Source organism: Struthio camelus, chromosome 21 (assembly GCF_040807025.1).
Source record: "Struthio camelus isolate bStrCam1 chromosome 21, bStrCam1.hap1, whole genome shotgun sequence".
Taxonomy (NCBI): Eukaryota; Metazoa; Chordata; class Aves; order Struthioniformes; family Struthionidae; genus Struthio; species Struthio camelus.
Window position 1 is genome coordinate 863002 of NC_090962.1, and position 22265 is coordinate 885266.

Below are 22265 nucleotides of genomic sequence, written 5' to 3' on the forward strand. Positions count from 1 at the left end.
GGCAGCTGTGGAGCTGTTGGACCTCCAGCTGACTGTGGCTCGTGGCTATGCAGGCGTTTGGGTTTGCCAGCACAGAGCGTGGCTTGCTTAGGCACAGCTGCTGAACGGGGAGACAGCAGAGATAGTGATGGTTGCTCTTCCCGCCCGACGCTGTGTGTCAGGTTAGCCTGACAACAACAGTACAACAGGACAGCAGCAGGACTCCTGCTGCGGGGACCTGGGCCAAGAGGATGCTGTGACACTTCACTGACCTACCAACAAAGTGAGCCTGTCTCAGTGCCTTATCTGTAATGTGATATTTTCTTCTTCTTTCCTCCGAGCAGCAGTGCAGTATTTGAAATTCGCTAGTATGGGGTTGGTTTTCCGATCAGCCTGCGGGGAGTGACACACGTATCGGTGTGTTTTCCATGGCACGTCTCTGGATGGATCATTACATCCAAGGGCCTGTTAACTCAAATTTTGCCTCTAAAAGCATTTAGATCCCTTTCTACTTGCTATAAAAGTCAACATTGCTTCAGTTCAGACAAAAGCTTAATCTTGACACGTGCATGCTTCCCAGCTGGTATCTGGAACTCATGTTTAGCAACGCAATTATAATGCACCATTTGTTTCAGTTCTAGTGTTTTGTACATACAATTCATAAGCACTTCCTAATGACACTATGCATAATAATCTGCTTGCAAAGAATAAGGAACAAGCTCCTGGGAGTGTTGAAAATGGATAAATTGGGTAACAGGCTGAAGATAATTGAGTAGTGCAATTTTCTCATTTACCTATAAAGGAATGTCTGCGTGCATCTGAAACAAAATGAATTAGGCTCTCAATAGAGCAGTAATGGATTACCATATTTGAAAAAGCATTTTATATCCATAGTCCTCTTGTAGTATGTTTTCATGGACTCGATACAGTACTGTAACTTGTAGTAGGCGCTGTTATAGACGTGGAACTGTTACCTGCCTTTCCAAAAACGTCATGTTACGCAGCTTGTGTGTGCCAACAGCTGCCTGCACCCTGCTCCGGTCTCAGGGTCGGATGATCTTAGCACCAGGGGATCAACTGAAACATTCCTTTTCCTTTTTAAAAAAAAAAAAAAAAATAGTCTTTATATTGGCTACAGCAGGTAATTGCATGCTGTGCTGACTTTTGGCTGTGCAAGTCTTTTCAAATGGAGAACTTCTGCTGCTTCTCTCCAGCAGAAGAGAGCCCGGCCCTCGCTGGCCTGCTCCGTTCAGTCCAGGCTGCGGACGCGAAGCGCAGATGTCGTGCGTGGTGATTGCCGCTGAGCTCCCGCAGTGCGTGTTGCAGCCAGGCAGGTGCTCCGCACCAAGCGGGCGTGAAGAGCTGGTGAATCTCTTAGCGTCTCTCCAGGTAAAAGAGGAAACAAATTAGAACCGCCTTTCCTTTTGCGGCCAAGGAGAATACCCTTAAGTACTAATCATACTAGAGAAAATCAAATCTGGCTTTAGGCTGGATTTACGTATGAGAAAATAGAGCACGATTTGGAAGAATTGGGAAAGAAAGCAGTGTTCCTACTTTTGAGCTTGCAGATTCAAGTCCAACCTGCTGATAAACGAAACAAACTTCATGGCACCAGTTTCTTCAGTGTATGCATGTAATCATACCCAATTCATCAGTCCCCTGGGAAAATAAAGAATGAGCAATCAAACTGGAAGCGTGGTTTGGGCGTAAATAACTGTTCTGTGTGAGATGACACTGCTGATGGAGCGTTGTGAGAAGCACAGGCTAACTCCTAGCTGTGTGGAAGAAAGCTGTTCAGTTTTTAGCACCTGCAGTTTCAATAGATAGCCCCGGCACAAGGATCCAGTTTTATTTTTCCCTTCTAAAGAAAAATATAGCTGAGATATCACCAAAAATCAAGGTGTAATTAGCAGCTGTGAGGACTAATTACCATAAAGCAACAGATGCTGTAAGAAAAGCAGCACTGGCACTATGTTCTATTTAAAACCCAGTGCAAGTCACAGGATCCTGAAAAAATCCCACCAAAGCTGTGGAACATTGTGAAAATACAGTATTCGTCCTGCCTTGTTTAAATGTATGCAGTGAGTGTTATCTGTACCAAAGAATGTTTACCTAAAATCGTTCTAAAATATTACTCATTCATTTATTTCCTGCTTTTGCCCTTTTTTCAAGTGTCTTAAGCTGCTAGTCTGTTTACTAAGATATGTCTGAAACTGGAAAGAGGGCAATAAAGAATTTTTTTTTTAACATACTTTTCTTGAGATACGAATACTTCCCATATGAACTCTGCCTTTCATTGGCAGACTTTTTGCGGTGAAGTTGGAACCAAATATGGCCTTTCTGCACAGGCTTCTTTTCTGGATATGTAAGGTCGGACTCGTCAAAGATACCTGGCCTTGCCCAAGTTGGGCCCGGGGTGGAGGGCACAGCAGTGCACATCAGGTGTCCTGCTCCTCCTCCAAGTGGCTCCTGCTCAATAGCTCACAGGCTCTCAAAGTTTCTCAGATTTTTTTTTTTTATTATTGATGTATTTGAGCTCTCCTGATTGAAATATAGAAATGAACTGGAACAAAAGAGTCTGTGTTACTGTTTGCATCGCAGACATCTTCTAACTGCAGCATGAAGTGAGCAGTATATGGAAATGGTTTTCCAGTTGTCTCCAAAAGCAGTAGGATTCTTTCCACTGATGCTTAAGGTGGTCTTTGAAATGTTGCAACTGATGGGGCACATCGACTAAAATCACCTAAGGTATAAGCTGGCAGGTTACTTGTGAGCTTGCAGGTTCGGGAGAAATGGAGCTGATGGGAACCCTTTGGGGTCTTCAGCAGCATGGTGGTTCTGTGCTGTGCCGCCTTGTCCATAGAACGTGAGACTCTGTTCACGTACGGATAATGAACATCCTTGGAGAAGGCCTTCCCCAGGCATCTGGTGCCTGGCATGGAGTGCTTTCCTCTACCTCTTGAGGTTGGGAAAAATAGCAAGAGACTGTGCGTAAGGGGTGTGTGCGTCTCCTTGATATAGGCCGAAGGGCGTTTGGATTGGCAGAGGCCTCTTGGTTTATGACTTGCCTTTTCTGGACGGGAAGGGAACTGTTGTTTGGACGGCTGCTCTGTGGAGGGGCTGTGCCTTTGGGCCCCTTGTACCAGTGCTCCTTGTGCAGGTGACGATGGATTTTTCTCACACCTCCGCTTCTTCACTGGAGACAGCGTGCACATCTCTGCTTTCTTTTTTTAATGTGTTTTTTAGCACTTGTCACAAAAAAATTGCAAATTTCATCATGGAGTATGCTACTGCTTTAGTAAGGAAACAAAAAGCATAGAATATGATAACTTTAGCAGTAATCTGGTTTGGAAAGTGGGAAGGGAGAGACAGCGTTTGAGGTCAGCAGTTGTGCAGCAGTGCAAATGATGAGCTGCCAGGGCTAAGCCCTGGCAGAGCTGCAGGGTGATATAGTGTTAATCCCTGGTAACGCTGCTGTCTCCGGAGCTCCGATGGGTTCACTAACTTCCCACCTTGCTTTCATAAGCAAACGTGTAATGGTGAAGTCAGACCTGACAGAGCTTGTGGGAGGATCTGGACGAGCAGCGAGACAGGACTTGCGTTCCCAAGAGTCCCTTCAGCAGAGGGAAATATCCTCTCCTCCGACAGGTGATTCAATGCCATTTGTGGTGTTAATAAAATGAGTGGTTGCCATAGCAACTCTTCATTATCAGGCAGTTCTTTTGCCATCTCAGACCATGAACTGAAACAGTCCGGAGAGAAGGGAAGCTTCTGAGAGCAAATACGTCAGAGTATAAATAAAGGCATTGTGGTCCTGCAGAGTAAGGCTGGGTCAGGGCTCCCTTCGGAGCCCAGGGCATCCTGTAGCCGCTCCTTGTGGGAGGGGCGAAGCACGCGGCAGCGTCCCAGCGCCGTCGCCCTGCGCGCCATGCCGTCACAGCGGTGCTCGAGGGTCTCGGCGTGCTGGGGCAGGCGCTCGTTCAGCTCAGGGCTGTGCCTGGCCTCGCCGGGCAGGGACGTGGCTGGTGGCAGCAGGGCAAAGCTTTCCCCATTCGCGCTCGGAAGGGACCTAGGGAAAGGAAAGAGTGTTTTGCCTGTGCTAGCGGATCCAGAGATCCGTTCTTCGTGCAAGCCGAACGCTCTAGCTCTGTTGGCTCCTGCTTGCAGAGAAAGGTACCCTGGCTGTGCACCATATGCCTCTGAAAATATATACATTTTTTTTAAGGATCTATTTTTAACAACATCTTTTCAAAGATAGTCAACGTACTGTCACTGCTTTCAAGATCCATGGACAGTTCAGAGATATCTCTGGCACCAGATGTTACGTCTCACGTTTGAAGCCAAATGGGACTTTTTCTCTGTTTAAAGGAAAACCCAAAAAACTGACGTACTCAAACTGTAAATCCTACAATTTTGTTGTCATCTTTTAAATTGCAAATCTCAGATTATAAATACCAAATGTAAAATTACTGTAATTTGCTGGAGTAATTTCCTCCAGCAAATTGGAGGTTGGCAGCATCCATTGTATGCCAAATAGGAGGAAAAGGACAAGTATTTGCAGTGTGAACCTGGGAAGTGGTGTGTTTACAAGGGGTAGGTGGGTACCGGGGTTCCCAAAAGGGCTCTGCAAACGTAGCGTGGTGAGAAAGGGAAATGGAGACACAGCAAGCATCTTGATACGCTGTGAATATTAAGCTTTGCTTCTTGTGTCTGGTGTCGAAAACCGAGAGAACGGGATGTTTTGTATCCAGAGACTGCTGGAGTCCTCCGGGCTTTCCCGGGAGCAGTGCGGCTGGGCTCTGTTCGCGTGTGCCTATTGCCAGGGTGGGAAGTTTTACGGATGGGGAAAGGCACAGGCAGCAATGTCATGGGCTACTCCTTGCCCTGTGCACGGCTGGTGGGAAGTCACTGATGATGTGACCAAGCATGCCGTTCGTTTAGCAAGCAGTAAAAGCAGCTGGGAAAGTGGTTGCTGATTTTGTGCGTGCCTGCACTGCGAGGATATTTTTAGCAGCAGTTAGATGGTCTGTCAGCAGAGGCTGACAGCATGTGCTGCTGCAGGCCACGCTGGATATGTCTCTGTGGAATGAAGTGATATATTTAATAAACTCACAGACTCTTTCCCAGTACCATGATTTAATCTTCGGGCTGTTTCTAATATAGCCTGCGTTATGTGGAAATAAATAATTTCAGCTTTAGCATACCCTAGCTTTTGAGTGCTTAACTTGTGTGACTTGGTTTCTGTTTAAAAATGGCAGTCCATCTTTTCTCCAGATTTTTTTCAGGTTGCATTTTTTTTAACTTGTGGTCTTGTAGAGAGGGCTCTTAAATATGTTTTCAAATACAGGTGGATGGCTGTATTGCCATGGGAATTGTATGCAATCCTCGTATGTCCTTGGTGTGCAGTCGGATGCTGATCTGAGACGCAAACGCCACTTTAATATTTTACCTAGTCACATGCTTCAAAATCCTTTATTCCCGTAATGACACTTGGAGGTGGTGATTTTCCTGTGGTTGAGATTCACTCTTGCAGTCCAGCTATCTTTTTTCAGTCTATCTTTTGTTGTGCAAATGCTGTAATGAGGACCTCTGCGAATGATGGAAATGTGCTTCTGCACGCTGCTCACATCGGTGGCTTGAAAGGTCTTGCTTGTCTGGTCCTTCCCATGCATACCTTACCTTTGATAAAGCAGGTATAAACCCTGTCATCTTCAATACACTAGTGTCTGCCTTGCTCCAAGAACATTTAACACCTGTGTACATTTACAGTGGGAAAAAGAGCAGCTTCCGGCTAGTTGTACCCTATGAGTATGGCTTAGGCAAAATAGCACCACTTAGGTTGGCTTGATTAGGCCTGCTTCTGGCGTTGCAGAACTACAACGTGCATTGAATGCTTTGCCACTTTGGGATGTGCCTGCTAAATACCTGAAGCCCTGCTAGCTGGACTCTCCATCTTCCAAGAGGAGAAGAAAGCAGAGGCGCCACGTTTGTGCTCATTAGTCCTGTAACCATTTCACTTCTCAGCAAGAAGCAGCGTATAAAGCCAATAGTAAAAGGCCGTGAAACTTCAAGTTTTTTATATGTAGACCCTAAAGGCCTTAGCAGGAGTCTTCTATAGCAATAGATAAAACTGCATATTTTGTAAGTATCTGGCATGCTATTGGAAATGCAGCATTTTAGTTTTCATTGTGTGCCTACCCAGCAAACACCTCTGTCTCTACAAATGCCAGTGGTTGCAAATGAAACATTACTGGTTTGGATTAATAGCTGAGGTAAGAAACACAAGGTTGGTGGGATGCTGCGCTTTATGAAGCGGTAGTGGGGCTCTTGTGAGGCAGTTGTCCGGCTCTTTGCTGATGCACAAAGTGTTTGTGGGATCTTCTACTACTCTGAGTGATCTGTGGGTTCACTGAGTTATTGGTACAGCAGTTTTTCAGTGAAATGCAGCAGTGCTCATAGGCGTGTTCTCAAAACAAGCCAGTGCTCGGTATCTTCAGACAAGAGTGTGCAAGTCCCTTTGGGGAAATGTTTGTGATGCTGCTCTTTCTGCTAGTTGGATACGCGTAGCACCTGGTGGTTGTTTTGCAAGGGGACAGTGGAGAGGAATCTGCTGCTCCTCCAGCAGCAGGCCTCCGGGTCCAGGCTGATCCTGGCCGTTGGAGTGGTCTGTGGCAGCGCAGGGGTGACGTGTCGCAGGCTCTCCTCTCCCTTGCTCTGCAGTTGAGCTCCGTGTTACCACTGCTGCAGCTCTGATCTGTGACTTCCCCTTCCAGGTGTCACCATGAAACTCATGGACGAGGTCGCGGGGATTGTCGCTGCCCGCCATTGCAAGACCAACATCGTCACAGCCTCTGTGGATGCCATCAACTTCCATGAGAAGATCAAAAAAGGTAAAGGATCAGTCCTGGGTCTGAAGGGGGAGCAGCCACGGACACCTTGGCACTTTCTCACTTTTTCTGTTGGTGCCACGTTTCTGCTCCCGGGGTTCGGCAGTCACGCGCTCTCTCTGCGAGACACGTGAGGTGAAGAAATTTCATCCAGATCAGGCTCTCATGATGCATTGAGAAGCTCATAAACACGGCCTAGCAGTCATGGCTTTTAATAAACCATAAAATAAATGGAGTTCCTTACCCAGGAGAATGGGTCTGGCTTGGTGAGTGCTGCAGATGCGGGAGGAAGGAGAGCTGCAGATGCAGGCAGCTTTGCTGCTGCAGGACCTCAGTGTTGTTTGTGCCTCTTGTTATCACACAGAAACAGTTATGGAGGCAGGTTTCTGCACTGCTTAGAAAATGAAACGTTGCTAGCTCTGGATTTTGAATTAATTCACAGCTCCCTAAGTTAAGTATTTCTTGTGTATGAGAAAAGTTGATAAGGAAGCCCCATCTTTCATCCACATTAAAATAATACCTCATGCTTCTGGGAGATCTGAGTGGAAGTGGTGTCTGTTATTGTTGTAAATAACGAAGACATTTGCTTGTTCTGAGTTAGAGGTGTTCAAAGAATTGCAGTGCTTCCACGCTCCAGGTCCTCCGAGGTTCAGATCCAAGAGCGTGGCAATGTCAGCAGTAAGTTTGCTGCACAGTGTATTTGATGAGCAGAGAGACTATACTTTTGCATCCAGGAAAGACTGCTACTGTGGCCCTGGATGTGTTTTGGGAGGTATTATTTCAAAACGCACACCGTGTGAGCAGGAGACTACCCTGTGTTATTTGTTCTGGTTAGACAAAATTGTATGTGCTGTGAACTTTATGCTTCTGCCCGGGACAGCACACTCCGAGGGCTCTAGCTGAAATTAATTTGAAGCCTTGCAACAGCCACTGCTTGTGTGACATGTTTGCAGAAGAGTTATTGTTATGTAGGGTGATGTTTTCCGCATTGAGCGATTACGGCGTGCAAGCACTGGACAAAGCCTGCTTCCTTGGACATAATGAGATGAGATCATCTGACTGCTGTGCTCAGTGCTTGGTGCTTGGGCCATTTCTGCGTGGGGAATTAACCTGATGTGAGATTCCCCCTTCAGCAGATCAGTAGAGCAGCACTCTCCGAAAGTGCTGTTGTAATAACTCGATGATATGTGAGATCTGAATATGGCATGCTTTGTGCTGGAAAACAGTCCAGGAGGAAAGCGATTCCAACTAGTTTTTTATTAGGAGTGCAGAACTTAAGGCTGGCTCACGTTCATTTGTGGATGTGCTGGGTAGAAACTGGCATTTGCCTGTTTAGGAAGGTGCATCAGTTGATTCCTTCTGCTGGGTGTTGCCATTGCAATGTGCAGGAAGAAATCTCAACATGCCCCCCCCAAAAAGAGGAAAAATAATGCGTACATAAGCAAGAAACATGGTAAGGTTTGCACCCTTTTTGTTAGCAAATACAGCCGTGGTTTTCTCCTAAATGGCCGATCTGATCTGTTGGCCCTTTGGCTGGGGAATGCTTTTATGTTCTGGATAATGGATGGCCGCTGGTTGCTGCTGCTGCTGCTGAACTGACCCATCTATGTTTTGCAGGTAGTGTTATTACTATTTCTGGACGCATGACCTTCACAAGCAATAAATCCATGGAAATTGAGGTCTTTGTGGATGCCGATCCTTTTGTGGATGAGCCTCAAGAAAGATATCGTGCTGTCAGTGCTTTTTTTACTTACGTGTCCCTGAGCAAGGAGGGGAAACCTCTGCCGGTTCCACAGCTGGTGGTAAGAGCTCTCTCTTTAGGGGCTCCTCTTTGCACCCCGTCCTGCGGGCTAAGCGGCCCAGGGCTGCCCTCACGCTCATGCTTGCGCTCGCGCTGCGTGCGATTGGCGATGCGGCACGCCGCTTTGCCGAGCACTGCGCGGGGGCTCTGTGGGGCGAGTTGGGGGAGCTGGTCCTTTGGGACCCCGGCAAGAAAAAATCAGTTCTGAAGTGGTGCAGCAGTTTCTTGCTGGCAGTGGAACGTTTCGAGGGCTGGCTGCTCTGCTGAGGTTATTGCCAGGTGCTGTATTTCTGCCAGTTTTGCCTGCTTTGCTTAGCCACGGTGAACAGCTGCAGGGACACCCTGTGCTCTTGTTGCAGTATTCGGAATCGCCCTATATTGTAAGGGAGGAAACCGTGACCTTGCTGGGCCACGGAGCACCTCTGACGTGCCCACCATGTGGGGAAACTGTAGAGGTGCAGGGACAGCCATTCTAGGCCATTTGCAGCAGTGGCTTATTGCAGCTGCCTAAAGGTGAGAACAAGGTGTATGAAGCGACTGTCCTGGGTGCACAGCACAGCAGCTGGTAGGTTACAAACCGCTGAGTCTGAGGCTGCAGGTCGCTTAATAGCAAATAAGGGCCCTGTGCTCCACCTGAGATGCCTTCTTTTCCTACTGCAACATGTTGCCTAATTTACACGTAGCATGTTGTCACTTGCAAATACCTTTGTCTGTCTTTTAAACTTACTGCCTGATGACTTCGTTGTGTGCCCTCGTCTCCCCTGCTGCGAGACCAGCAGTGCTGGTTCGCCATCTGTCTTCTCCACAGCATTTCCCAGCTGGTTCTTCCCTGCCCTGTCATCGGTTCAGCCTCTTGCTCCCTGCACAGGAGCTGGGGCGAGTCAGTCCTGTCACTGCAACCGCTGCCGCTCTGCAGCAGCGGGGAGGTCACTGGGGCTCTGCTCGCAACGTCTGCACGTGGCTCGTGGTCCTGCGCTCCTCTCCATGCTTCCCTGGCTATGGCCAGCAGCTTTAAAACATGCCCTTGGGCACGTTTCCTTCCCCTGCTTCCTTGTGCTGGTGCACGACAGGAGCCTTTGGCCTTCTGTGCCTTGCTGACCAATGTTAGCCTGCAAGCACGTGGCTCTGCCAGCGCCCTCCGTGACTTTGGAGGAAAAGACAGTCTTTGCCCGGTCCCTGCTGTTTCCCTGCGAATGATGGCGGGGAAAACGTCTTCGCTAATGCTTAATGCTTAGACTTTATTTTCATTTTTAAACCCAAATGTTCTGTTCTTTGCTGCAGGAATGGGAGGTTTCAAGCTTCTCATTTCTTGTTTATTAAACACTGAATATTTTACATACTTGGGCTTTTTATGTGATGCCCTCGGGGCTTTGTTGTCCAAAAAACCATTTCCTTTGAATTATTCAGCAGGAAAATATGAGCATAAACAAGCATTTCCAAAGCAGGCTTCTTTTTTTAAAGTGTATTCTGGCTGACAATTGCCAATATGAAGATTGTTTTTTCTTTTTCATAGTTGAGAAAATCTGTTCTTTAGGCTTTGTAGACTTTTTCAAGTTTCTTTTTAGGAATGCCTGGGTTGGAGTTTGGCTTAGGGAAGGAGGACCTTAAGTCCTGCGTGCAGATCCCAGGACGCCCCTTCCCCAGTCACCAGTGCATTCCCACCTCAGCCCTCCAGTCTATTTTTAGCTCTCCTCATCCCAGCAGTTCTTTGCTGACATAAAACGCAGTGCTGCTGACTTAGTCGTTTCTTGATTAATATTTTATACCGCGTAGATCTCCTTCCGTACTGTGCTCTTTAGCATTTCAAAGTATTTTGTTGGCTAATTATAAATTAGCTATCGAAATAACCTGTAGTCTATGAAATGCATAAATGCTTTCATTTAAATTTCCTGTAGCAGGAGATGTATTTGCCTCTCGTACACGTTTTCAGTGGCCTGCTTGGAAAGAACTGTGCTTCCGAATGGCCGCTGCTCTTCAGGGCCTTAACTCGTCATTCTCCTCGATCGGGTGCCTGTCCTGGCCCTTTCGAGCTGTTCCCTGGGGGTCTTTGCGCTCTGCTTTTGCTGTCTTGGCGGGCCAGAGCTCCCAGCTGGAGGCAGCTGGGCCCAGAGGACGGGAGGGTGCAGGTCTGCGGGGCTTGCCCGCTGCTCCGTACGCCCCGTCCGAGCCGGTCACCCTGGGCCGGGCTGGGCATGCAGGCAGGGTTTGCCAGGCTGGACCAGGCGGGGACGTGAAGGGGCTGCGAGGAGGAGCGCGTCTGCCTCGTCCTCAGGCAGCGCGGCCCCGGGGCTGGAGCAGCCGCGGGAGCGAAGCGTCCGGCTGCGCGCCCCTCGCTGCCGGGCCTTGGGGAGGGGAGATGCTGGCGCTGCGCGGAAAGGCTGCGGCGAGCTGCAGAGCCGTCCCCCGCAATCGGAGCCGCTTCCATCTCTGTCTGACAGTTTGAGGGCCTTGGAAACATTGGGGAAGGAGGGGATTGACACGAGCCAGGAGCATTTTGCAGCCCTGCTCTTCTGTGCGGGTCTGGAACGGGGCAAGCTGGCTGCCCGAAGGGTGCTGGGCCTCGTGAAGCAGCAGATGAATCTGTGCCAGACCTGCTCGTTCAGTGGAGACGTGTGACTGCTGCTGAGCAGCCGAGGAGCGAGGAGACGGGTTCGTGCCTGGCGCCTGGCAGCCCAGCCCGGAGGCTGCCCGCCCCGTGCTGGGAGGGCTGGGCTGGGAAAGGGGGCTGTTGTCGGGCCACGGGGCTCGGCGCGGGGCGGCCGAGACCTCCTCAGGGCACTCTGGCGTTGGGAGACAGGCCCTGGATTTCATCCCTCAGACAGAACTGCAGGAAAAACTCGAGGACAGGCAGCTCTTATGAGGGATTTAGATAAACTGCTTTTGGGAGAGCTCTGGAGAAATTATGCAGATCTCTGGAAGTAGATGAGCTTTTCCTGCTGCATATTTTCCATTTGCTGAAGAGGGGAGGGAAGCAGTCCCTGAGCAGAGATTACGGAGGTCCCAGGGTCAGATCTCCCCACGGCCACCTTTGCCCCTGCGGAAATGCTGGCTTCGCCGGCTTGCCAGCCTCGTGGGAGGATAATGCCTCTTCCTACGCCGGCTGGTTTCCGTCAGGTTGGTGAGCTGCATTGGCTCGTGGAAGGGTTGACTGCCTGCCAAAGCTGCTGGAAGGGAATATCCCACCCACAGCAGCAGGCTGCGAGATTGGTTCAAGCTGTAATGCGCAATTTCAGCCTTCAAGTGAAGCACAGGATCTCCTGACGGGTGTTCGGTTGGTATAAAGCAGGGTTTGAGGGAAGGATCTGGCCCATTGCACAGCCTGGGATCCCATCTGGTTTCCTTCTGGGGATTTGCGTCCCACTATTCGCATCACACCTGTGCAATGTCTGGTTGAAGTCTTCAGCTGAAATTGAACTTGTGAGATCTTTTTTTAAATTGCTGAATAATTTAAGGAATGCAAGCGTTACTGGAATGAAATGTGCTACTTAGTATTAATTTGTTTCTTTGAATATCCCTGTGCCACTCAATGGAGCTGCGATGTGACGGGGCTCTGGTATCCTCCTGCTTCCCCCGTCTGGTCTAGGTGCTGCAGCTGGGACGTTTACAGGGATGTTGCATCCCAACTTCCGTTTCATATCTAACACGTTTGGAAAGGAATGTGCTTTTAAACAGTAGGTGGGCTGTCTGACCCTGCTGATCCTGGATCTTGCTTTTTGTCTTTAAACAAATTGTTAGGAGAGCCTGTGTGTCAGGAGAGTGTTTTTCTTTCAGGCTGCTCGCATGGGTGTGTGTTGTTTCCATAAAGCTGCTGATAAGGCAGAGGAGATCTCGGCACAGCTCATCGGAGCGCTGTTATTTTAGGAAATGCCTTCCTGGGCACCCTTCCTCCGTGAAAGCCCTGAGTGAGCGGTTTCACGGCGGCCTCAGCGGAGCGGTGGCGAGGCAGCGGCCCGGGTGCGTCCTGCGGGATGTCATCCGTGGCAAGTCCTGGCGCTTTCCCCAAGCTGCTGCAGGGTGGGGCGGTGTCCGTCCCTCTTGCGGGGCTCGGTCGGAGCGGGGGCGCAGGTGGTGCTGTGCGGGCTGCGCGGCGATGCCGGTGCCTCTCTGCTAGGAGCCGTGCCGGAGCAGCATCCTTCGGGGAAGGACTGCCCGGGAGCGCGGCAGGGCGGGCGGCCCGAGGCCGGCAGAGCGCGTCGTGTGCCGCGGGGCTGAGCTGTCCCTGCGCGCCGGCCCTTCGCGGGACAGCTCAGCACGGAGCTTGCCTCCCGCCTTGCGGGTCCTATCAGATTAAACAGCAGAAAGGCGTGGCGGCGGCGAAGGGACGCCGAGCGCGGGGTGCCGCGGCAGGCAGCGGTGCCCCGAGCGCCCCGTCGAGGCGCTTCCCGGTGCGCCTCAGGGCTTTGGCGTCGGGGTGAGCCAAGCGCGCAGCTCTGGTTGCGGCGCCCGTCCAAGCAGACAGTCCAGACAGGCACTGGGGCGCGTACTTGTACAGACGCACGTACGTCGTCTTGCCGACAGTAACTTAAGCATTGATCTGTGTGGCCCCCGTGGAGCTCAAGGTTATACGTCTTTAACGAGCTCCCTGGGGTTCCCGAGGAGCCGTCTCCACGCGGCGGTGCGGCAGGGCCGCATGGACGTGCCCGCGGTCATCCTCGCTGCGAGCGTCTGGCACCGACCCGGGCAGGGCCGTGCCCGGCTCCCGGCGCTGAGCTGGCCTCTGGCAGGACCGGGGCAGGACGCGAGCGCAGGAAACACACGAGCCGTCGGCAGCAGCGGAGAGGGGAAGCGCTTGCGTGACTTGGAGCAAGCAGGTAGAGCGGAGAGGGTTTATCTGTCATCCGCATGAGAAACTGCAGCGACGAGAAACACTCGCTATGGCAGCGTGTTTGTGACTCGCCCTGCGTTTCCGTGGCTGGGGGGCTGCCTCCCCCGCCGAGGCTTAGGGAGCCTTTCCAGGGACATCAGGTTGTAACAAATGTTTCCTCCCACGGATGTTGAGTTAAAAAAAACCCTTCTGGTCATTTCCGTCGGTAGCGTCTTAGCCTGGAAACACGCGGCAGTGGAGGGTAACGGCTGCCGTGCGATCTCTAGCTAACGGAGAGCGCCTTTGCCGTGAGCAAGCGCCTGTCCAGCTCCAGAGCGCTCCGGTCCGGTTCCCACTGGGAAGGGTTACCTGCAGCCAAGTGGTCTGCAGAGTGCATAGAAAACGATGCAAAATCGTACCTGAAGTGTAGCACATTTAGTGATTTACAGAATGAATGACCATGAAGATGTTACCCCATCAGGGCCTTGGCAGCACGCGCTTGGCTAAGAAATTGGGAAGTGCCCTAAGCGTCCGGGAAATGGATTTACCTTCCTGGCCAGCCCATTTAGCAAACGTTTCTCTAGGTGCTGCATAAATGCATAAATAAGAGAAGTCCCTGCGACGCTTCAGAGGACTTTTTGTGGCCGTGCCGTTGAACGTGGCAGGGGGGCTTTGCTGGGGCCTCTCCGGGGGTGGCACGGGCACCAAGCCGCAAGAGCGCTCGTGCCGGTAGGTAGCAGGGGGCTGACAAGAAACGCTGATGGAACGAGGTAGTAAACATTTGCTGCGCGCTTCAGTTCTGCCAGTTCAGATCCTGACTAATCTAATGCTCGTGGCTTTCATTTCTTTTCGTTAACACCAGACAGAAACGGAGGATGAGAAGAAGCGCTTTGAAGAAGGAAAAGGGAGATACCTTCAAACAAAAGCCAAAAGGCAGGCACAGATGCAACAGGCTGCCCAGCAGTGATCTCCCGTCCTGGACCAAAGTGCTCACGGGGGCACGCTGGGCACAGCGTATTACTAGAAGCGTATTATTCACTTGGCCAAACTTGAGAATCTCATTAGTGTTGTGTGGAGTGTGCACAGGGCCTTGTGCGCTCGCTTAGTGCTGCCGCAGTTGCTGCCAAGCTGCTCTGCAAAAGCAAGCTTTGAAATGAAGCTCGCGTTTCGGATGTGAGCGGATGCGAAAAGCTGCGTGCGCGTTCAGCAGTGTAATCAGCAGTGTTGTAAACAGTCCCCGCTCCTCGTATCTGCCGAGCTGGGTGCAGCAATGCCAACGCAGTCAACTTTTGAGTTCTGCCATTGCTGATCAGTTTATCACATAGGTAAGATCTAATATCCTAACTTAAGCACTCCAGAAAACCTCTAAGTGCTGTCTAGCTCTTCAGAAGTATTCTCGTGTTACTTGTCTTTCAAACCTTTAGCTCTGTTTTTATGATTTAATGCAAGAGTATAGCTCTTGCCTACGTCACTCTGATGCAGAAAGCAAATGGCAGCACAGGGGATGCACAAGGCCTTGAGTCTCTGTAATGCTGTGTTAAACTTACAGTATGTCTGAAAAATGTACACCAAAGCTTATTTATGATACTCTGGAGTATAAATGCAACTGAGTATTGTATTGAATGTCTCAGACCATTCCATTGAAATCTCTATATAGTATCTCTGTGCATATCTAAGTTATTTAAGGAATACTGTGACAGAAATAAAGGTTGTCAGTCTTGGACTGCAATAAAACAGGTATCGCTTTTTTTTCCTCAAGTAGCAGCATGTGTGGCTTACAGGCTCGCTCTGAGAAGGGGTTCCTCGCGCTCCTCCACATCCGCCGCGCTCGTCTCCACAGAGGTGTGCGCAGGCTGGCGCCCAGCTCTTCTGCAGGCAGGGCTCAGCTCGGAGCAGTTACGTGCGGTCCAGATGCGCAACGGATGTGGTCGCCTGGCTACAGCCCTGCGCATGGGATGAGCCTCTAAAGGGACTGATGCAGGGAAGGTTGGCATGTGATTGCATAAAGTAAATGGCAGCGTAACTTATAGTGCGGCAGGGAAGCTCTGAACTGCTGCTGCGCGGGAGTGATCCTCCAGCGAGTCCGAGGCAGAAGCTGTAAATCGCAGCCAAAGCCACCGCTGCCACTTCCTCCTGAGGGCAGGCAGCTTAGCTCCGATATTCCCCTGCTCCTCATGGTCACTGGCAGTGGTCAAATCTGCTAGCAATCTTCTTTGGATGGCATCTGTAAAACGGGGGGTGGTCCCAGATTTTCCTGCTGCCACAGGGTGCCGGGCTTTTCTTTTGCCTCCTGAAACTGGTGCTCCCGAGCTCTTACTGAAGTGGCTCCATCTCTGTTACTTGTGCCTGCTGTTCATGCCACGCGAGCAGGGAAGGAGCCCCTTTTCTTTAAGCAGCTCAGGCGTGGAGGGAGGTCGCTCCTGAACTTTCTCAAGCACCGGCACTGCTGCTGCACGATCACTCTGGGCACTGTCCTGTGTCCGTTTGAGTATTTGATGGCCCTTGACCCTTGTTTAAATGTGCAGAGGATCTTTTTCCAGTCTTCATCACCGAGCATTTTAACTGCCCGTGAGGCAGTTGTCTCCGCTGTGCCCCCTTGTTTCCTGCAAGGAGCCTCTGAAGTTCCCTAGCTTGCTGCAGAATGGATGCTCTCTGTAGGATCAGGCAGGCCGCCTGGGCTCTCGCAAAGGGCAAAGCGATGGATGCCCTCCTTTGCTGTTTGCTGGGGATGGGAAGGGACTGAAAGCTCAAGACATCCCTCCAGGATAAAGGTAAATAGTGATCTTTGGTTAAGCTGGGGCTTATTCACGAGCTTCTTATTGGGCAGGTCTATCCTGCAGAGCTGAGCTCCGCTGGAAACAATCTCTTGTCACCTTTAGACAAGGATTAGCAAGATGAGCACACAATAGCTGAGCTCCGCCAGGGCCTCGGGGAGGGGAGGGCTTTGCACTGACAGCAGGATAGTATCTGCTAACCCTGCTGACGGGACGTGCACCGCCGCTGCTGCGCCGCGTCTCGAACCCAACAGGCAGCCAGTGTGCTCCGGCGGCTGCGCGTGCGTCTGGGAGCGTGTGGGGCTGCCTAAGTGCCATTGCAGACCTTGAGGCACGCTGTTGTGGGAACCTGGAAAGCATTTTTTTTTTTTTAAACCCATGAATGCCTTGCAATTGTTTGCAGACGGACAGGGCATGAGATACTTGCAGTCCCTCTACAAACATGCAGCTAATGTGTCGTGGGAAGCGAGGCATGTGGGTTATTGAGCTGCCAAGGTAAAGCCTCAATTTTTATTTTGTCTTAATCCTCTGAAACATTTGCTTCATCACATGGAGAGTCAGGCAAGTAGACAGGTTTCACTTCTGCAAGGACTTGCTAGGCTCACGTCTTCTCTGGTACCTTCAGCCTCATGTGTTTGCTTGCTCGGGAGCCAGTGATGTGGCTGTCACCGTGGTGTCCGGGCACCTTCCTGGAGCCTGTGGACAAATCTAGATGTCTGAGGCACGAGGAGCTGTTTTCTTTATTTGTCTTGCTCTTAACTAGGTAACACTTCCTCCAAAGCCTTCCCAAAGCAGCACGACGACTTTGCTGGGCTGCTTGTGGGAGGGCAGAGCTTGCACAGGATGTTCCCACCAGCTCGGAACAACCTCCAGCCTGGGCAGGTTTCTGTCCCCGTCCGGCTGGGCCAGGTGGAGCCGCTTCAGCTGAGCAGGTGCCTGCATCAGCCGGGAGCAAACGCCCTTGGGTCACTGCCGAGAGAGCGACGGCTCTGGGATCTGCACCAGCAGGTTGACGTCTCTGTGCTTTGCCATGTAAAGGCACTTCAGAGGATTCAAAGTCATGCTAACGAAAAGGTTATTCAGGTCTCCCCTCCGGGAAACTTTTCCTTAAGCAAAATACCCCGTGGCCCCACTCCACAGTGTCCTCCTTGTGCAAATGCTTTCCCTGCCCACCACAGACAACACATCATGGAGCAGCTGGTTTGGGTAGCGGCCGTGGCTGCTCGCTCACCCAGGAGCCACGGGCTCGCTGTGCGGGGGGACGGGGCAAAACTCCCCTGCGAACGGCCGGCTCGGTACAGCGGCTGCGACAGCTCCAGCTGCCCCCGTGGCTGCCCGCGTGGGGCTGCGCGGACCAGCGGGGACCCCGACCGGAGCATCCCGGCCCCACGCGCCCCGGCACCCGCAGAGGCTCCAGGCTGAGTGTTAGCCGCCGCCGCGGGGCTTTGCTGATGCCTGCTCCGCTTAAATGACACGTTGCTTCATTAAATCACCAAACAGCAGACGGCTTAAGCGCCAGAGCATCCAGGTAATCAGGCTGGGAAGGCTGAGCGTGCTGCGAAGCGGGAGGGAAGCTGCATGAATTATGCTTAGCCGTGCTGCCAGCAGGAGAGGGGAAGGCACCGCTGAGAGCCACTAACTGCCGGGGAGGCGAAAACGCCACATATGAAACCGTGGGCACCGCGCGTCCTGCGGAAGGGCTGGTCCGGCCGGGGCCGCGGCGGGGGGGGCAAAGCCCCGACCGGCAGCGGCAGCGGCAGCGGCAGCGGCAGCGGCAGCGGAGCCGAGCGCCGCCGGGCCGGGCCGGGAGCGGCGGGCGGCGCCGCAAGCATGCGCTGTGCCGGCTCCGCCCGGCGGGGCGCTCCGCTCGGCTCGGCTCCGCTCGGCGCGGCGGCAGCGGGCACGGCCCCGCCGGCACCGCGCCGCGCTCCCCTGCGCTCCGGGCGGCGGCGGCAGGTAGGGCCGGGGCTCCGCGCCCCGTTACCGGCCGCGCTGCCCCCGCCGCGGGCGAGGGGCGCCGGGGCGCCGGGGGCCGGGCAGGGGCGGCCGCGCTGCAGGCGGGATGCCGCCCGCCGGGGCCTCGTGCGCCGGCACCGCTCCCGCCCGCCGCCGCCCTCACGCCTTCGCGCCTTCGTGCGCCAGCCGGCCGAAGGCCGGGGCTGCCCGCCCGGGCGGCTGGCGCGGCGGCCGCTGCCCTGCGCCCCGGCACCGGCGGGCAACCCCGGGCCGCCCGCTCCGGCCGCGGGCCGAGCGGCCTGGCGGACGGAGCGCTGCGCGGGGTCCGCCGACGCCCCGGCCCGGGCGCCCGCTGCTGCTGCTGCCGTCGGCGGCCCGCTCGGGGGCAGCGGGGGGTTTCCCCGGGGGCGTTCGCCGCTTCTGCGGCGCGGGGACCGGGTGCTCCCCTCAGCTGCACAGCACGCTCCGGCGCTCGTGTTTCCGGAGTTATTTTCTGAAGAAAGCAAGCCCACGGCTTTTAATAGGAAGCCCAGAATAGCTGCTGGAGCCTGGCGAGCCGAGCGCGCAGCCCTGCGGCGGGCAGCCCGGCCTTCCCGGGGGCAGACCGCGGCCCCGCTCTGCCGGGGCGCCCGGGGCGGGTGTGCTGGCGCGCGGTGCTGCACAGCCTGATGGTGCACGGTGTGTCAGTGCACGGTGGTGCACAGCATGGCTGCGCGTGGTGTGTCAGTCCACGGTGGGTGCACACTGTCATGGCATGGAGTGTCAGTGCACGGTAGTGCACAGCGTGTCAGTGCATGGTGTGTCGGTGCACAGCGTGACGGTGCGTGCTGTGTCGCTGCACAGTGGTGCAGTGTGACAGCACGTGGTTCATCAGTGCACGGTGGTGCACAGCATGATGGTGTGTGCTGTGTTGGGGCACAGCGTGACAGTGTGGTGTGTCGGTGCACAGTGGTGTGCAGCATGACAATGCACAGTGTGTTGGTGCACGGTGGTGCACAGTGGTGCGCAGCATGATGGTGTGTGCGGTGTTGGTGCACAGCGTGACAGTCCATGGTGTGTTGGTGCACAGCGTGACAGCATGTGGTGTGTCGGTGCAAGGTGGTGCACAGCGTGATGGTGTGTGCGGTGTTGGTGCACAGCGTGACAGTCCATGGTGTGTTGGTGCACAGCGTGACAGCATGTGGTGTGTCGGTGCAAGGTGGTGCACAGCGTGATGGTGTGTGCGGTGTTGGTACACAGCGTGACGGTGCACGGTGTGTCAGCGCACGGTGGCGCGCAGCGTGGCTGCACAGCACAGCCTTCCTGCCCCGGGGGCCAGGGAAGCGGCCGTGGCGGAGCCGGAGGCCGCCCGGCTTGCCGGCACCTCCCGCCGGCCTCCTGCTCCTTCCTGGGGAGTCTAATTATAGCAGGGTGCTGGGCGCAGCCTGCGAGGCCGCGGAGCCTCTCCGCTCCCGTTAACGCGCCTGCCTGGCGCTCCGGCGAAGCAGCCAGCCGTGCGGCCCCGGCTCGGCAGGGCCGGCCGGCCGAGGGAGGGAGTAGGGGGGGACGGCGCCGGCGGCTGACGGCCCTCTGCTCGCTTGCAGGTGCTGGCACTGCGCGAGCCCCCGATGGCCCCCGGCGCGCCGTAGGATGCTGCGAGCCGGCGCGCGCCGCGGACCGCCGCCGATGGGGCCCCCGGCCTCTGCCACGAGCGACGGGCAGCGGCTGCCCGGCAACGCGGCGGCCTGGCTGGCGTGCGCCGGCGTCGCGCTGCTGGCCAACGCCTGGGGCATCCTCAGTGTCAGCGCCAAGCAGAAGAAGTGGAAGCCGCTGGAGTTCCTGCTGTGCGCCCTGGCCGGGACGCACATCCTCAACAGCACCGTGCCCATCACCCTGTACTCAGTGGTACAGCTCCGGCGCCGGCACTCCGACTACGAGTGGAACGAGGGGCTCTGCAAGGTCTTCGTCTCCACCTTCTACACCCTCACCCTCGTCACCTGCTTCTCCGTCACCTCCCTCTCCTACCACCGCATGTGGATGGTCCGCTGGCCCGTCAACTACAGGTGTGGCGGCGGCGGCAGCGCGGGCGGCTGTTGGGGCGGCGAGGGCGTTGTCGGCCCGCCGAGCCCGGCCTGGCCCCAGCGATGCGCTCTCCCTGTCCCCCCAGGCTCAGCAACGCGCGGAAGCAGGCCGTGCACACCGTCATGGGGATCTGGATGGTCTCCTTCATCCTCTCCACGCTGCCGGCCGTGGGCTGGCACGACACCACCGAGCGCTTCTACGCCCGCGACTGCCGCTTCATCGTGACGGAGATCGGCCTGGGCTTCGGCGTGTGCTTCCTGCTCCTCATCGGCGGCAGCGTGGCCGTGGGCGCCGTCTGCACCGGCATCGCCCTCTTCCAGACCGTCTCCGGCCAGCTGGGCCCCGGCGCCGACAGGAACCGCTTCCACGTGCCCACCATCGTGGTGGAGGACGCCCGGGGCAAGCGGCGCTCCTCCATCGACGGCTCCGAGCCCGTCAAGACCTCCCTGCAGATCACCTACCTCGTCACCGGCATCGTCCTCCTCTACGACGTCCTCATGGGCTTCCCCGTGCTGGTGAGCGGCGCCGGGGCCGGGCGGCGCGGGGGGTGGGCGCCGCTCGCGCAGGCCGCTGGGGGGCTGCGGCGCGGGGGGCGCGGGGTGCCGGGGCCGGCCGGCCGCCCGCCGCCGGTGACGCCCGCCGCCGCAGGCGGTGAGCGTCGCCAGCCTGCGCTCGGACGCCTCCTCCGACTGGATGGTGCTGTGCGTCATGTGGTGCTCGCTGGGGCAGTCCCTGCTGCTGCCCCTCTTCCTCCGGGCCTGCGAGCGCTACCGCGCCGACCTGCGCGCCGTCTGGGAGAAGTGCCGAGCCCTCCTGTCCGACAGCGACGGCGACGAAGGTGGGCGCGCGGCGGCGCCGGGCACGGCCTCGACGCCCGCGGAGCGAGCGCGGGGCCGTCAGCCCGCGGGGGCTGCAGTGCGGCCCGAGTAACGGCGACTCCCGGCCCTGGCAGAAAGCAGCCTGGACGAGGCCGTGCCCGGCGAGCCCCACGAGCGCGGCTGCGCCGCGGAGGCCCTGCCGCTGGAGCGCACCGCCACGGGCGAGCCGGCGGCGCTGGAGCGGGGGCTGCCCCCGGCGTGCGCCCCCCGGGCCGAGCCGGAGGACAAGATGCAATACCTGCAGGTGAGGGGCTGCCGCGCCGCGCCGGGCCGCGGGGGCCGCGCTGCGGGCGCTGACGCCCCGTCGCCCCCGCAGGTGCCCCCGCTGCGGCGCTACTCGCACGACGAGACGGACATCTGGACCGGCGGCCAGATCGCAGCCTACCTGCAGCGCTGGGCGCCGGCGGACGAGGCGGCCGGCCTGGCGTGCCTGCTGGCCCCGCGGTGCAACCGCCGCCGCTGCGGCCTCCTCGCCGGCCCCGACGGGCGCCTCTCGCGCCGCCGCCGCCGGCGCTCCGCCGAGAGCCTGGCCTCCCTGCAGCAGCTCTGCGGCGAGGACGACCCGCGGTGCTGGGGCTGGGAGGCGGCGGGCAGCCCGGGGCGCGCGGCCTCGGTGGCCCTGCTGCCCGCTGCCGCGCAGCGCCTGGCCCCACCGCTCTCCGCCTTCCCCCTCACCGCCTTCGAGCGGGAGCCGCGGGGGCCGCGGTGGGCGGCAGCGCCAGGCCCCACGGGCGCCCTGGCCGTGCCGGGGCCGCGGCTGGCCCCCGAGGACCCCGCGCGCCTCTTTGCCGCAGCGCTGGGGCCGGCGCGGGGCGAGCGCCCCGCTGGCGCGGCTGTGGGCTGCTGCCGGACAGCGCCGAGCGCCGAGCCCTGGGCGGCGCAGCCAAGCCCCGGCACCGGCAGCACCCGGGGCAGCACCAGCAGCTTCCTCAGCTCACCCTCGGCCTCCTCCGGCTACGCGACGCTCCACTCGGACTCCGTCGGCTCGGCCTCCTAGGAGCGGCTGGACCCTCTCCGCGGCGCGGGTTGGCGCCTGCGGCTGGGCGAAGCCCCAAATCCCGGCGGCTCTCGGCGTGGCCCGCCGCAGGCGGACGCCTGCTGCCCACACGCCCTTCTCCCCAGGAG

The 22265-nt window shown here is 56.0% G+C and overlaps 2 protein-coding genes and 1 long non-coding RNA gene across 8 annotated transcripts in view; 2 read left to right on the top strand and 1 right to left on the bottom strand.

Moving 5' to 3' along the window:
- Nucleotides 1-15205, top strand: part of ACOT7 (acyl-CoA thioesterase 7) — a 38754-nt gene extending 23549 nt beyond the window's left edge. For all 6 annotated transcript variants that reach the window (XM_068915464.1, XM_068915463.1, XM_068915467.1 and 3 more), the window contains 3 exons: nt 6753-6869; nt 8484-8668; nt 14334-15205. In XM_068915464.1, the coding sequence (XP_068771565.1) occupies nt 6753-6869; nt 8484-8668; nt 14334-14438 (407 nt within the window). In that variant the 3' untranslated portion in view covers nt 14439-15205. The remainder of the gene's footprint in view (nt 1-6752; nt 6870-8483; nt 8669-14333) is intronic.
- On the bottom strand, nt 355-14327 carry LOC138061777 (uncharacterized). Its single transcript, XR_011135687.1, has 2 exons — nt 9395-14327; nt 355-4048 (listed from the first exon to the last, which is right to left on the bottom strand). It is a non-coding gene; the product is annotated as an uncharacterized lncRNA (long non-coding RNA).
- A 4661-nt stretch (nt 15206-19866) lies between the features above and the next one.
- GPR153 (G protein-coupled receptor 153) lies at nt 19867-22137 on the top strand. Its single transcript, XM_068916148.1, has 5 exons — nt 19867-20243; nt 20348-20777; nt 20911-21100; nt 21215-21384; nt 21457-22137. The coding sequence occupies exons 1-5, from the start codon at nt 19867-19869 to the stop codon at nt 22135-22137; spliced, it is 1848 nt and encodes a 615-aa protein (XP_068772249.1).
- Nucleotides 22138-22265: the final 128 nt, after the last annotated feature.

Coding starts and splice junctions, on each gene's coding strand:
- GPR153 (XM_068916148.1), top strand. CDS start 19,867: ATGGGGCCCCCGGCCTCTGCCACGAGCGACGGGCAGCGGCTGCCCGGC. Junction 20,778..20,910: donor TCATGGGCTTCCCCGTGCTG/GTGAGCGGCGCC, acceptor CCGCCGCCGCAG/GCGGTGAGCGTCGCCAGCCT. Junction 21,101..21,214: donor CGACAGCGACGGCGACGAAG/GTGGGCGCGCGG, acceptor CGGCCCTGGCAG/AAAGCAGCCTGGACGAGGCC.